This window comes from Carassius auratus, chromosome 1 (genome assembly GCF_003368295.1).
Source record: "Carassius auratus strain Wakin chromosome 1, ASM336829v1, whole genome shotgun sequence".
Taxonomy (NCBI): Eukaryota; Metazoa; Chordata; class Actinopteri; order Cypriniformes; family Cyprinidae; genus Carassius; species Carassius auratus.
This window is the reverse complement of record NC_039243.1, coordinates 30,171,894-30,186,503: the sequence shown is the minus strand read 5'-3', so window position 1 is coordinate 30,186,503 and position 14,610 is coordinate 30,171,894. Positions and strand designations below refer to the sequence as shown.

Below are 14,610 nucleotides of genomic sequence, written 5' to 3'. Positions count from 1 at the left end.
GGGGGGGGGGGGGTGAAATGCTATTTCATGCATACTGAGTTTTTTACACTGTTAAAGAGTTGGATTCCCATGCTAAACATGGACAAAGTTTCAAAAATTAAGTTGTATGTTTGAAGGAGTATTTTTGTTCCCAAAATACTACTTCCGGTTTGTCACAAGTTTCCGAAAGTTTTTTTCGAGTACGGGTCTGTGTGACGTTCGATGGAGCCGGATTTGCACATCGTTTATTTCTTAAGGATAATGCAGTCCCAAGGAAAAAGGGTCACGATCGTGTGTTGGAACCGCAGGCGGTGAGTAAAACTGCTTCAAATATCTCTGTGTTGTTAACTTAGCTATCAGCGCTTAAGCACATCAAGTAAACAACATGCAATGTTGTCATCAAACTGCACTTTTTCACATGTACAGCTTAAAAAAAAAAAAAAAAAAAAAAAAGATGACAAAGTGGAACTTAGTCATTTTCCAAAGCCAGCTAAGCAAATATATACAGTTTCAGTACATACCACATAGAGACGTCGTTGCTGATGCTGCTCTTGTTCAATTTCAGGATCTGATTCTGGATCATAAATAAACGGCTGAATCTGACTGTTAGCCATGGTTTGTTTTGGATGATGGTTTTTTCCTCATGGTAATGTCACAACTTCCAAACGCTCTCAATGCAAAAGCCTATTCGCGCTCGTGATTCTTTAGCTCCGCCCACACGTCACGCCTCCAGCCGGTCCTGTTTTTCCGGAAAAAATCGGTACAGACTATCTTTCTCTTATGAATATAATAAAAATAAAGACTTTTTGGAGTTATGAAGGATGCAGTACTACTCTATAGGTACTCAAGATTAACAGGATATTGAGTGAAAACGAGCATTTCACCCCCCCCCCCCCTTAAATTTTATTTTATTATTATTTTATTGTTTTTGAAGGTCAAAGATGTGAACTATTCCGAAGTCACAATGAGAACTTGTTGTTTAGACACTGATTTGAGAAGAAATCCCTTTTTTTCTGAAATGTGGAAAAAAAAAATCTGTCTATTTCTTTTCTGATTTAATTAAACAAGCTACTTTTTCACTGGATAATGCAATATTATGGATGTGGAATGCAAATGCATTCACGATTTAAGGAATACAATGCATTCTCTGTCTAATAAAGTATAATCACATTCCTCACATGCAATAAATAAACAAAAACCTGCTTATCACATATTATATTTAGTTAATAGGTTAAAACAAGACCTTTCAGAACACCACAAGACATTACAGAATCAACGAAAAGTGTGATGTTTCAATTTCTCCAATTAAATCTATTTTTCTAACCTCCAATGATGCATTTTATGGCTAAAGGAAATGTTCAGTAAATTATAATTGTTTTCAGCCGAATGCAAGATTTCCATGGCTGTAGGCTACATGCCAGTAAGGGTAGATTAAATGACCTGTGACTCTGACAAGACGAGACGAGAACAGTAGCACAAAAGTTAGTTCATGCTCTCTGAGTGGAGCTGATGGTGCGTGAGGCACCAACTGTTCTCTGCTCTCGTCTGATGCTGAGAGACAGTTGTGCAAATCTTGTGGATGCCGTGAGAAGTGGGAGAGGTCATACACTGGTGTCTGCCACCGACAGGGTTTTGGGGACTGTCAGATTTAATGTCTTGCTCTCTCAGTCATAGTCCTGTGTGAGAATGAACGTCTGCTGAAGCACCAGTGTGTGATGAATCTGTTTGCAAATCATACGGCTGCAAAGTGCAGATCACTATAAAGGCATATATGATCTGGATGTTTGCGAGACTGTAACATCAAGCAGTATAATGTGTGAAATTGTTTTCAATGATGGGTAAAATTTAAAAAGTTTCTATTCATTCATCAAGCAATCAAAAGATTTAGTTTTGTGATAAATCTTTTTAAAATCATCATACTTTCATAATTTTTTAAATACTTGTATAAATTTAGAATATTTTATATTAGAACACTTTATATTTATAGATGTTATTAATATGGAATCCGTCAAAACTATTTTTTTGTAATTAATTATAGCCCCAAACTGTTTTTTTTTTTTTTTAGAATGACATTTTAAACATCAAAGGAAATGGAAAAGGTACACCTCATGTGTACAAGGAGAGAAACAGAGATAGCAATTATAGGAAGTATTACAGGCTCAGATTTATATTAAAAGACCCTAATAACCTCTGGGAAGACCCTAGAAGGCACACTATCAAGGTTTCCATATCTTTCTCTTTCTCTTTTACACTCTCACTCTCTCACCTTTCATTATATGAGGAAGAATACGAGTGTTCAGAAGATTGGAGTTAAAGCTCTGAAGATTGGAGGACAGCAGAAGAAAAAAAGCTGTAGAAAAAAAGAGGAACAGACTTGAACTTTTCTGACCCTCAGTCAACTCAAAGAGAAGAGATGCATGTGGAAATAACAGCTTAACAGTAACCCTGATTTCACTTTAAATTAAATGCATTATTATTTTTTATGCATTTAAAAAACTTAATGAACGAGACAGCCCAGAGCACACAGTGCATTTTATATAGATTTAGTTAAATAAAGACATTACACTGAGATTGTATATGTTCTGTGTTAATACAGACTGGCATGATGATGTCCCTTCAGATGAATTGAGTTTGCTACTTTTAGCAGATGACACTGATTCCATTTCAGCTTTCATGTTACGACTGGTTTCTACATGAAATTTCAACAAACTATTGAATCACTCAAAAACACTTGAATAAAGCATCAGAATATATAGAGAAATACAATTCAAGTGGTTGTTACTTTCCCGATAAATGCATTTCTGTTACTCAAAATTACTGAATTACTGAATAACTGAAGTGATTGAAATTGTTGTGTGGATGAGGGTAATGTGATGGGCAACTTGTAATGTTAGTGTATTATTAGGATTGTGTGGGAATTATATATGTTTCGGAATAGTGTATTTTATTTTATTTGTGTGTGTTGGTTTTGATCTGCTCTCCTGGTTGCATATAACAAACTTACGAACTTACTTACTTAATGTCTTGAATACTTTACATTAGAACTGCACAACTCGTAAATATCAGTCATACCGGAACAGATCAGACCAGGAATGAGAGCAGAAGGTTAGCTTAACTACTTGCACTGCAGTGTGTTATCTCAGTAAACCACACAAGTTTTATTTTTAACCAGATTCATTAACATTCCTTCAAGACGGATGCTGGTCATAACGATGAATGTTATTGCACCAGTGTCATTAGAGTGGAATATGCTGCCATCTGTTGGAAACCATTTGCCATCTGTTGCCTTATTTTTATTTTATTGTATCTCAATGGCTGTGTTTTTCATTTTGTCATCTCATCTAAATGTCAACATTTAATCAGTTGAAACAATTTAACAGGTTAATTGATGTAATTTTTTGTCTCTGGAAACGGATCTGTGACGTTGTATTAAGATAAGATCTGAGGACATATTATTGTTTTCAGTTTTATGGAGTAATTTTTTTTTTTTTTTTTTTGAAGTGGAAAAATAAAATTAGACCCTTGGGGTTAGAAACTGGCCAGCAAATGACATGTGGTTAAATGTAATCCTAATTGTATGTATTACTTTTGTATTTGTTGTTCAGTAATTCCACGAATTAGATGTACATTTCAGAGTGCATTTCATCTTTGCTGTTCATTAAAACCTAAAATTAACTAAATAAGTGGAATCATTCAGTTTGAATTACAATGTCTTTAATGAAGATAAACACACGCACAGTTGTGAGTTAAGTATTAAAAGGAGAAGAAGAAGTCAGGCTACTCAAGAGCTGAGGTTGCCTTATTTAAGTTAGTTTCAATTAAAAGACAGGCCACGTATGCATTTGCATCCATTTTTCACAGGAGAAGACTTTTGTGGCATCCTCTAAGTCTGCTTTATGCATTATTAGAACAATACATCCATCCATTTATTATGTAAAATAAATCCTTTAAAAATTATCCTAATCTACTGTGATTTGAAACTATTAGGAAGCCCTGAACCTTGCGTACAAAATCTGTTGCACAGGCCTAGAGCCTCATCTACATCTCTTCAAGTTTTACTGAATAGCATCCTTGAGCACTGGAAAGGCGCTTTATAAATAAAACCTCTTATTTATTCCCTGTAAAAACCTATGGTAAAATCTGTTGGCTGGTCTAATGGGAATTTTCTTGTAAAATAGTCCCACTCTTACATTTACAGTTTTTTGGAAGTAAAAGAAAATAAGTCATCTTTAAACATTGAAAAACTGTAAAAATACATTCTCAGAATGCCATGTGTGACAATAGTTTTTCATTCAAATAACCGTTTCTTAGTATAATTTTTTTTCTTACCAATTATGTAAATTAGGGATTTATGTTATTAAATTATTGCATTGCATATAAGTCCAATATACACACTCTAAAAATGCTTGAAATTGTAAATAAAAAGAAGATTATTAGAGTGTAAACAAGACAAAACTATTTCAGACTTTCTACTTGTTTATATTTGTGTTGCTTGCCGTATTTCTGTAATTATTTGTGAAATTCACTGGCATTTTTTTGAGTGAAATTTGTTCTTGAGTGAAAATACTATACCACAGTTTAATAATTTATCTTCGATGCAATACGAAAGCAGCATTCAGGAATGTAGTATTACATTACATTAACATATACATTAAATGTATACTCATCCACGAACCCAAAAGGCAACATGAAACGATATTCACTCATTCCTTCTGTAATCAAATTCTGAAAACCAATATTAAAAGTCTTTAAAGAGAGGAAGAGCCTGATGAATCATGTCCAATGAGTTTTCATGTTGACATTAATACAGTATATGTGTCATCAGTATAATCAATATAAAAATAGAAATGGTTTAGAGAGGGACTATATGATGTCATTACATGTTTCTAATGTGACACTGTGGTGCAGAGTAAAAGACACGTGATCAGATCACTTACAAGGTTATTTACATGAAAGACATGTTAGACATTCAAGCAACAAAAAACTGATACAATCACATTTCCATTTACTGACCAGTGTGAATCAACAGAAATAAAGATGGATATCATAATAAAGTCCTTGCTTATGATGCCAAACACAAGCTGTGATCAAGTAATCTCTCCCACTTGAATCAGCGACAGTATCTCCGAGGATTTAGGGATAAGAATGTTTAACATGTGGTGTAGACTTCATCCTATAAGCACAAATGGGAGATATTGAGATTTATAAATCCATATATGCACCATACAGTATATGCATCTGTGTAAATGTCTTTTTTTATAAATCCCAGATTGTGGAAGATTGTAGATACATACACATGCACTTTGCATTATGCATGGCCTCATCTGCATAACATTTACATATGCATACTGTCATCCAAAGGCATGATACTACATGCATTTAACAGTACTAAAAACTAGGACAATATATGCAAGACTGTACAGTAAGGAACCTTTCCCAATAATAGAGATACTGTTATAATTTCACATAATTACTATCCAATCTACTAATCTTCTCCATGCTATCATCATCCAGAGTAATATCTGTATAGTGTAAAAAATAAATATTTATTGCATACAGATTGGAATTTTAATCTATTGAATAGGTTTGTTTCCTAATGACCGGAATGATAAAATATTACTGTAACATATTACTTAAATGAACACTGACACAATTTTTACCCACCCTAAATAAATAAATACATAAATACATGAATGAATGATACCAAGTGAAATAAGAGGCATGAAAGATGTGGTTACACCTTTTACATCACAGTAAAGTCAAATTATTAAAGATCTTTAAACCCATGACCCATTTGGAGAGATTACACAAATCCAAACAACTCCAACTTCATAAAATGACTTCTAGTTATGTGTTAAACGGGCTGAAAATGTTTTAAAAGTTTGACTTTTTTTCACAGCTGAAAGGAGAGCTAGGAGCTGAATTTTAGGAGGATTACAGATGTGGCTAGGTCAGAAAATGACGTTTAGAAGGATTCCTGTGATACTGTGGGAACTACATATATTTCAGAGAGGTCATAAGAATGTTGTCGAGGGTAAAGGAGATTTGGTAGGCTGTTTTTTTATGTGCTGAGGTACATGTGCAGAGCTGGGGTGAAGATGAGGATGGTCCCAAGCACAGAAACTGTAAGAAAGACCCAGAGGAAGATCCGGTCCAATACCTGAGCCACAAACTTCCAATCCTGAACAACCTGAGAGACAAACAAGACACAAATACACAGCTAGTCATTGAATTGCTTTTTCACCTTTCATAGACGACCTCTAACATTGAACATTGATTTTTTTTTTTTTTTTTTTTTTTGTGATTAATTTAATGCACATTTGTAAATGTTCATGTAAAAGCAATACTTTTCTAAAACATTATTAAATTAACATTTTATATCTCCAACCACTTTTGCCTTTGCAGGTGGCTATATTGTCAAAACGGTGAGTCTAAGTGATGGGCGCTTTTGAAATAACTGCTTCAGGCTTGGAAATATTCGTGAATCTTTTGTTTCGAATCAGTTCACCTGAGCATGTATCAAACTCACCAAGTCGCATGATTTAAGAAAATGAGTCTAGAATTTAATAATACACTACACTAATACAAACAATACAAATTAATAATACGAAAAACCTTATGCAGACACTTATTTTTAAATGGAATTTGATTTCATTTCAGATTTAATTTAAAGCTTCAATTAATTGACTGGAGTCATGACTTTTTTATCAGCTGTTTGAACTCTCATTCTGACGGCACCCATTCACTGCAAGAGGATCCGTTTGTAAGCAAATGCTAAATTTGTGTTGTGATAAAGAAACAAACTCATTTACATCTTGGATGGCCTGAGGGCGAGAACATTTCCATCAATTTAAATTTCATCAATGCAAAGCAATTGGTTTAAATGACTCAGATTTGAAAGTTTGCGTCCGTATATTATAGTTTAGAATTGTTTTATTGTTACTGAAAACATAAATATTTGTTAATTTATCTATTGTTTTGTCAATTTGATTTATTTTTATTTTCAAATTCATCATTTGATAACCGACTGCTTCATTGTATTTTTACTACTCTTAGTCCTGTATAAACAGTGTCCTGAATGAACAAATCTTTTCTCTAAAATGTAAAAAACAAAAAAGCCTAAACACCTCTCTGATGAAGTGTTCCTTCTTGATGTGTCTGGAAATGTAGTGCACTGAATGAGTGGCTTTCTCCAACAGAGCAATCCAGGCCTGATTCTCATCTTCCTTTAACCCTCCTCGCCCTCCTCCGGCACTCTTCTGTTGCCCTTTCTTCATCCCTCGTTTTAGCTCTGGGCTCCGCAGCTCGATGTCTGGGTACTGATAGCGATCAGTATGTCCCCTCATGCAAAGCAGTCTGGGTAATCTCTGAAGGAAAAGACTCTTAACCCACGGCGCCATTGGATGGTACGTGGCAGAAGAACGATGATGCACGTTGATGACGAACACAGTCACGATGATCGAGAATGTGACGAAGATCATGATAAAAAGCAGATACTCTCCGATCAGAGGAATGACTTTAGAGGAAGATGGAATGATCTCTTCGATGACAAGAAGAAACACAGTGAGAGACACAAGGACGGAGGTGGAGAGGGACAGCTTTTCTCCTTCATCCGAGGGGAGGTAGAAGACCAGAACCGTGAGAAACGACAGACCCAGACATGGGATGATGAGAAAGAGTGTGTAAAACAGAGGAAGACGTTTCAGAATGAACGAATATGTGACGTAAGGATAAGAGTAAATGCCGTCACGCCGACTTCCCCTCTGGCCGGTGGCGTTGAGTATTTCCCATTCGCCATTGTCAAAGAAGTCTTTACGGTCTACATATGCGTCTAACAGAGTCAGGTCCACCATAGTGCCATCGTACGTCCACGATCCAAACTTCATCGAGCAGTTCTGCCTGTCGAAGGGGAAAAAGGTGACATCCATGGTACAGGAGGATTTATAGCTGGCAGGAGGAGTCCACATGATGGTACCATTAAACCTTACAATGGCTTTGGTCATCAGAGAACCCTCAAATCGGCCATCAGCACTAGGAGAGATGGAGAGAGGGACACATGATATTTATTTTTTTATAAAATGTGTGTTTTTGATTGCCCATGCTGGTGGAGACTGACTTTTCATATTCACCATGCATGCTCACATCTTTTGTCTCATAAAAACACAATTGGTAAGTTAAAAGATGAAGAAAAGTGTTAAATCAAAGGAAGTGAATATAAGCTGTTTTTGTTGTTGTTGCTTACTTAAAGCAAGTCTAAATCTGTCTGAGTATGCAGGGCACAATGATTATGAATGTTTGAGAGAATAAATACATAGTGTGTCATCTCTGCTTTTCAGATCAAGTGCACAAAAAGAAACCAAGATACATAACACAATGTAACAAAAAAAAATCGTTTTTATGTTTATTCTGTAATTCTAAGGTGCTAATTATTATTGTACTATCTATATTCACGTAGCATCAATATTTTGGTCAATTTTTCGGTCAGAACTTCTATCACTAATTCTGAAACAATGGTTTAATAAAGATATATTTTGATTTTGCAAGGATGCACACATTCTAGAAGTTTAGCTTATGTAAGTTTTTTTAGCTTACGTGATCACTGTTAAAGACAAACAAAAAGTAATGTGATATTCTGCATCTCAAACGTCATGAAGACATATAAAAAATAAAAGCCAAACAAAACTTTAATAAAAATTAGTTTCACGGGTTTATTTAATGCATGCTTGTGTGACATTAATACAGGAAATGTATGAAACGTACTTCTCGTAAAGGACAATGTCTGGTAGCCAGATGGTTTCTGAGGGCACTCTGATGGATGTGATTCCACCGTAATCTTCCGGATTCCACCGAAGCTTATAGTCTGTCCACTCCTACAGGAAAGAGACCGGGATCAGGAAAATATTTGGGGACATTCTTAAAAATTAAAGCAAAAGATCTTTGAGTTACCTGCCACAACCAGACATTTGTCGTCATTAGTTGATTCTTTTCATCCTGAAATGAAAAATGAAAGGTGATCCATATCTATAGCTGCTTATTTGATTTAAGTGCATCACATCATACATGAGCTCGGACCACATGTCATGTGTTAAAAATGCAATACTTCTCTCAAAGCCTCTAAAAATCTCTCACCTTTGACCTACTTGTGCCATACAGATGATTAACTCAACTATTTATATATGCAGCTCCGTAGATAGCATCTTTTGTCCTTTTGTAACACAAAAGTTAAATTCAGACTCTGAATAGGAACCAATAGACTGAGATTTAACTGTTAAGGAATGGCATGAAAATCAATTGTTCCCACAGTGTTCAGTGTTCCACCAGCCAGAAAATTCACACTGCCAAGTGAAGACATCAAGGTGAGCACAATGTAGTGCTGATCCAGGATATGACCAATAGGTGGCTCTGCAGAACTTACTATACTTAAATTGTGGCTGAATCCCAAACCAATTGATTTGCATCCTCAATGTTAAGACTAGACTGGCTTCAAACTAAATTCCAACAAAGCATCATACTGTCACTGTAATTAAGTGCACTTTGACATAATTAAGCAAATTTAATGACTTTTAAAAATGTGTGTTTATAAAAATGCAAAAGCCATGGAAGATGCCTTTTTTAGTCTTTCCACCAAAACGTTAAAGTGGAAGGGAAACTCTGCTCATGCAGTAAGACATAATTACTCCCACACTTCCTGTACAGTGCATTACTGCATGATTTATGGGCTACAGAAATTGGGTTTGAAGAATAATGTGTTATGGTTAAAGCATCTGAAAAATTGGAAATCCGCTGCATACGGTCTACCTGCAAACCTGAATTTTGACACATTTTACACAAGATTTAAAATGCAAACATAGTTCTGTATCAATCTTTCAGTAAAGTTATGCCTTTTTATGTAACTGCAGTATACTTTGTTATAATCAATGCAATATCTTTCTAAACAAACTTAAATGTTATTATGTTATTAAATATGTTAAAGTTATAAAACTGAACATTCTAACATCATTAACTCTCCCTCACGTCATTCCAAACCTTTATTATTATTATTATTTTTCTTTAACAGAAGAAATAAAGTCATGCAAGTTTGGAAGATAGTTTTTTACAACAGCAAAGCAACTGACAGCATTCAGACAGCAAGGATGCATCAATGTTTGTGTGCTATTTGATTAGGCATTTGGGATGACTTTGTTAAAGATCAGATGTTGTGGTGCAAATGTGTGTGTCTCTCACCACATCCACCAGCTGCGAGATCTTCAGACCAAAGCGAACGGTAATCGTGTCGTTGGCGTGAAGGATAGGTCTCACCCACTTCTGATAGCCCCGAAAAAGATTCCTCAACAACGTGTCCTCCATCTCAGCCAGTGAGACAAACTCCTCAGGAGCTAGAGAGATTAAGGCTGGATTAATTTAAGAACAATTAAAAGGAACTAAAATGACACAAGAGCCTCAGGTGGCATGTGGTGATAAGGTAAAGCATATTCTAAAGCTACCATGCTGATTACCAGTACTGCAGAGGCCTATACATTCACATACTGTCTCTGTCTGGTTATGTAGGAAGTATGTCCATATTTGATTTTCCGTCTAGAGAAATCACAGGTTAAATTCAGAAACACTCTCCCACGAGTGTTAGATGAGCACAGAGTCATGAAGTGACAGCTGGCCCAGGCTCCTCAGAGCTTCTTCTGCTGACGCAACCATTGCTTTGACATGATGACCTCAGACAAGCACACTCCAGAGAGCATCAGGACAACAAGATGAGCCCGTACACATTGATGACACACACATACACTGACTGAACTATGTATCATAGGAGTAACACCAAGAAAATGTATAACATATATATATATATATATATATATATATATATATATATATATATATATATATATGCATTTCAATATTTTATATATATATATATATATATATATGCTAAATTATTTTAAATGCAACATTTAAAAACTGATGTCACCTAAATTTAAAATTCTGTCATCATTTATTCATGCAATTTTAAAACCATAAGACAAAGAGGTTTGTTCTTGTGCATTTATAATGTATGTGCATTTATAAATGTTTATATGTGAATAAAAACCTAAATCATTTAAAGTGATCATGTCTCTTGAGAGGACTTGAATTGAACTGCTTGCTTCATATGGATAGTGTTTACAATGTTTTTATGTACTTTTGGAAGTCAAGAAATATTGATTATGTAGACTCTCAATGGATGTAAAAAAAATATGTGATAATTAAAATAATAATAATAATAATAATTCACATTTGTGTTTAAAAGATGAATGAAAGTTTAATTTATTTTGAGAGTAAATAACAACAATAATTTTTAATTTGCTGGTCTTTATCTGTCTGCCAAATGCTTTTCTTATCGTAAAAATTAGTGCATGCTACCCATTGACATTCTATTTAATAGTAAATAAATATGTCTGCACTATTTCAGACATGGGTACGTGACAACAAATAAATAAAAAAGGGGCATTTACAGATAATAGGCTGCTTTCTTAAAAAAAATTATTTCTGATTGGTTGAGTTGCAGAATAATACAATTTGAAAATGTAATTCTCAGCATGAATATTGTTACTCAGAGTACTTCCAGAACATTCATGCATGAACTGAGAGTTCATAATTCCATTATACAGTATAATTCATAATTCTATTTTAGGTCAATAGAATTCTAAATACACAATAATTTAGTGTAATATTATATATATATAATTTAATTATTTTATAATGTAAATTTAACAATGTATATTTACGTGTGTGTATTTAAAGAACAATAATACGTTCCATTAAATAAAAATTGAGTGTGTGCATTTGGAGGTTGGGGTTGTTCATAAAAGTCTTCTGTAAGCCACCATTAGTGGCACTGCAATCCAGCTCCACCACATCAATGACGTTTTTACAGGATGTTATGCCCATCATTGCTGAATGACCAGCTCTGCTTCCTTCCTCAGCGCAGTCGGTCATCCTCAAGCAAAAGGCTTCTCTGCTTGGCTTGGGGAAGCTGTTTTTCCCGCTCTGCAGGGCTGTGGGTCTTGCTACAGCAAGTATATGAAATTACATCATAAATAAAGACCGTGTGAAGGGAAGGCCATCTCTCCTGGGTTTATGATCCCACCAACCAGGGAGCAGACAGGGGCGTGTAAATCAAAAGATAATAAAGGGGAGGAGGGTGCATGAGAGAGTGTGAAAAACAGAAAGAGTGTGTTTGTGCATTCTGAAGTGTGTACAAACCTACTTCAAGGTAACAGCAACACTTAGGATTATGCAAGAGGTTGTTGGTTCTTCATTCATTGTGTTAATGAGTTCCTTTTCTCCTTAATAGAGGTAAGATTACTGCCAATTGCATCAGGATATTCAAAGCCACTTTAATGTACTCAAGCATACTGCAATTCTTAGGTCATATCTACACAAAGTGAAAAAAAACGAACTATGACTAACGCTCTCAGTCAATTGAATTCATCTGTTGCTATGGTGTATTTTTATTAACTCTATGTAAAATGACATTATTTCCCTCTTATAGTATCAAATTAAATATCATGAAAAATATTGGCTTTATTTGCATAGGTGGACAAAATTCACAGACGTAACCTAATTAATCACTGGGTTAAAAATATGAGCAGATGACCTCTTGTCCTCCCCGACAGCAAACCATCTGGTCTGGTCTTTTACGGGTAAAAGGTAAATTTAGGGCAAAATTCAAAAGATAAGCATGTTAATGTTAATTAGTGTTCCTGTAGCTCAAGTGGTAGAGCATTGCATTAAAGTTGTGGGTTCGATTCCCAGGGAACACATGATACACGTGTTAAAATTTGTTAGCCTGAATGCACCAGTAAGTCGCTTAGGATAAAATCCAATGCTAAATGCATAAAAAATGTCATTACAGATTATCATAATAACAATTAAAAAGTTACTTGATTTTAACTACTTGTAGAAACTTTTGTAAAAAATCAGCATCACACTCATAGTCAAGCTGTTGTAGTGAATATCAGCATGAGAATATTATTCAGCATATGCCATCCTGATTAACAAGATTGCAGCTGTACTATGTCCTAAACAGGCCTTGTGTTACTGATATAAAACAGCATATCAGATTTCCATTACAACACAACTGCAATTCAGTTTATCTATCAATGCCAAGTTTGATTGCAATTTCCCTTGATTAAACAACTTCTTCCACATCAGTGAACAGAGAGAGAGAGAAAGAGAGATGTCAAGTAAGATATATGAAAATCCAGTCCAGCGGCTCCATTTTCTGATTCAAGCTGCAGATGAAGGCTCGCACTGCCTTAACACTATGCCAAACCCAAACAAAACACATTTTCTTGCATTAATGCTTCAGAGTGACACATGGCAATCAATGTGAAAAATCTTCTCTTAACCTGGTCCTAAATGCATGGTGAAAAACCAGTAAAGCTGGTCGCACGCGACACTCAGAGAGCCAGTGGAGGGCGCTAGAAGCCAAGCAATAATAGAAATTAAACGAGCGGAATTCTTTTGTATCTTTCATTTGTTGCAGGGATGAACGCACAAGATAAAACGGCTTATAATGCTTGAATGCACTGGATGCTTTCTGGTAATTTATGAATTCGTCTAAATAAACATTTTAGGTCACATATAGGCTATTGGATAATATACACAAGTAAATAAATATGCAACCGCACACGGAGAAATGCAGGAGAACTCTTAAAGATAATCAGTGTCAAGTGCAGTAGATTACTCACCTTCTATCGTTGCATAGGCTACTGCAGTTACGAGCAAAAGACCGGAGATTTGTAACTTCATGCTGTCTTTCCCGGCTCCAATTCCTTCATGCAATAGAATTATTTCATGCTGGTTGAATAGCGAGTCCCTGTCATCGACAAAAAACGGGGTATACTGTTTTTTTATTCATATGGCTGGAAACCGGGCCGTTTTGGAAAACGATCAGATTTTCTGCAACCTGCTGTGTGTTAAAGCTATAAATTAATCATCAGCGGAGTGGGGTTTTCAGCCCCGTGATGTCGAGAAAGATGCCATTCGTTGACCGAGCAGCTGCAGAGGAGCAGATGAGCGCTAGAGAGCGTGAGGGGAGGGGATAAACATACGGACGTCCTCAACCAAAATAAGAAATTCTATTCATATTTTACTCTATGTCCTTTGTAGAGGACGCCAGGACTAAGTTATAAAAAAAAAACAGACATGAAAAAGTATGTATAGGCAAAAACAATGTTTAATTTTTTATTCACATTTCATTCACTCAGTTTTTTTTTTAATCTCAACTGTGCTATGAAAGACATAAAATAATGATTTGATATAATAATGTACTTTATGGAATATGTGCATAAAATAAACTGGTATTGCCATTCTATAATCTAATATGCATATGTTAATGTGGTATTAATAATGTCATGAGCTGTGTCCCAATGCACTATTTTTTATATTTGAATTGATGATGCAAATATGTCTTCATTATAAATGTACTGTAAACTAATATATTTGTATGTATATTTGTATGCCATGGTTTGTCTGAATACTCCATTCTGATTGGCTGGCAGGTATGCATTAAAACCGTTTAATGCACAGGTAGTTTCAAGTCAGTTTAATCACTGTTTTATATTAATGCACTGCTTTCATTGTAGTAGACGA

The 14,610-nt window shown here is 35.1% G+C and overlaps 1 protein-coding gene across 2 annotated transcripts; it reads right to left on the bottom strand.

Moving 5' to 3' along the window:
- Positions 1–4,553: 4,553 nt before the first annotated feature.
- LOC113107049 (neuronal acetylcholine receptor subunit non-alpha-3-like) lies at positions 4,554–14,024 on the bottom strand. Of its 2 annotated transcripts, XM_026269204.1 has the most exons (7): positions 13,707–14,024; positions 10,204–10,355; positions 8,926–8,970; positions 8,740–8,849; positions 7,107–8,010; positions 6,140–6,169; positions 4,554–5,152 (listed from the first exon to the last, which is right to left on the bottom strand). In XM_026269204.1, exons 1-7 carry the CDS (start codon positions 13,765–13,767, stop codon positions 5,129–5,131), a joined length of 1,326 nt encoding a protein of 441 aa, XP_026124989.1. In that variant the 5' UTR covers positions 13,768–14,024; the 3' UTR covers positions 4,554–5,128. The 2 variants fall into 2 exon arrangements, with proteins under 2 accessions (XP_026124989.1, XP_026124978.1); XM_026269193.1 differs by having other exon boundaries at positions 4,554–6,169.
- Between the last annotated feature and the right edge of the window lie 586 nt (positions 14,025–14,610).

What these genes read in the sequence shown, in the direction of transcription:
- LOC113107049 (XM_026269193.1), bottom strand. Translation starts at nt 13,767, where the DNA reads ATGAAGTTACAAATCTCCGGTCTTTTGCTCGTAACTGCAGTAGCCTAT. An exon ending in TCTCGCAGCTGGTGGATGTG is followed by an intron (nt 8,971 to 10,203) that starts GTGAGAGACACA and finishes TTTTCATTTCAG; the next exon opens with GATGAAAAGAATCAACTAAT. An exon ending in GACATTGTCCTTTACGAGAA is followed by an intron (nt 8,011 to 8,739) that starts GTACGTTTCATA and finishes CATCTCTCCTAG; the next exon opens with TGCTGATGGCCGATTTGAGG.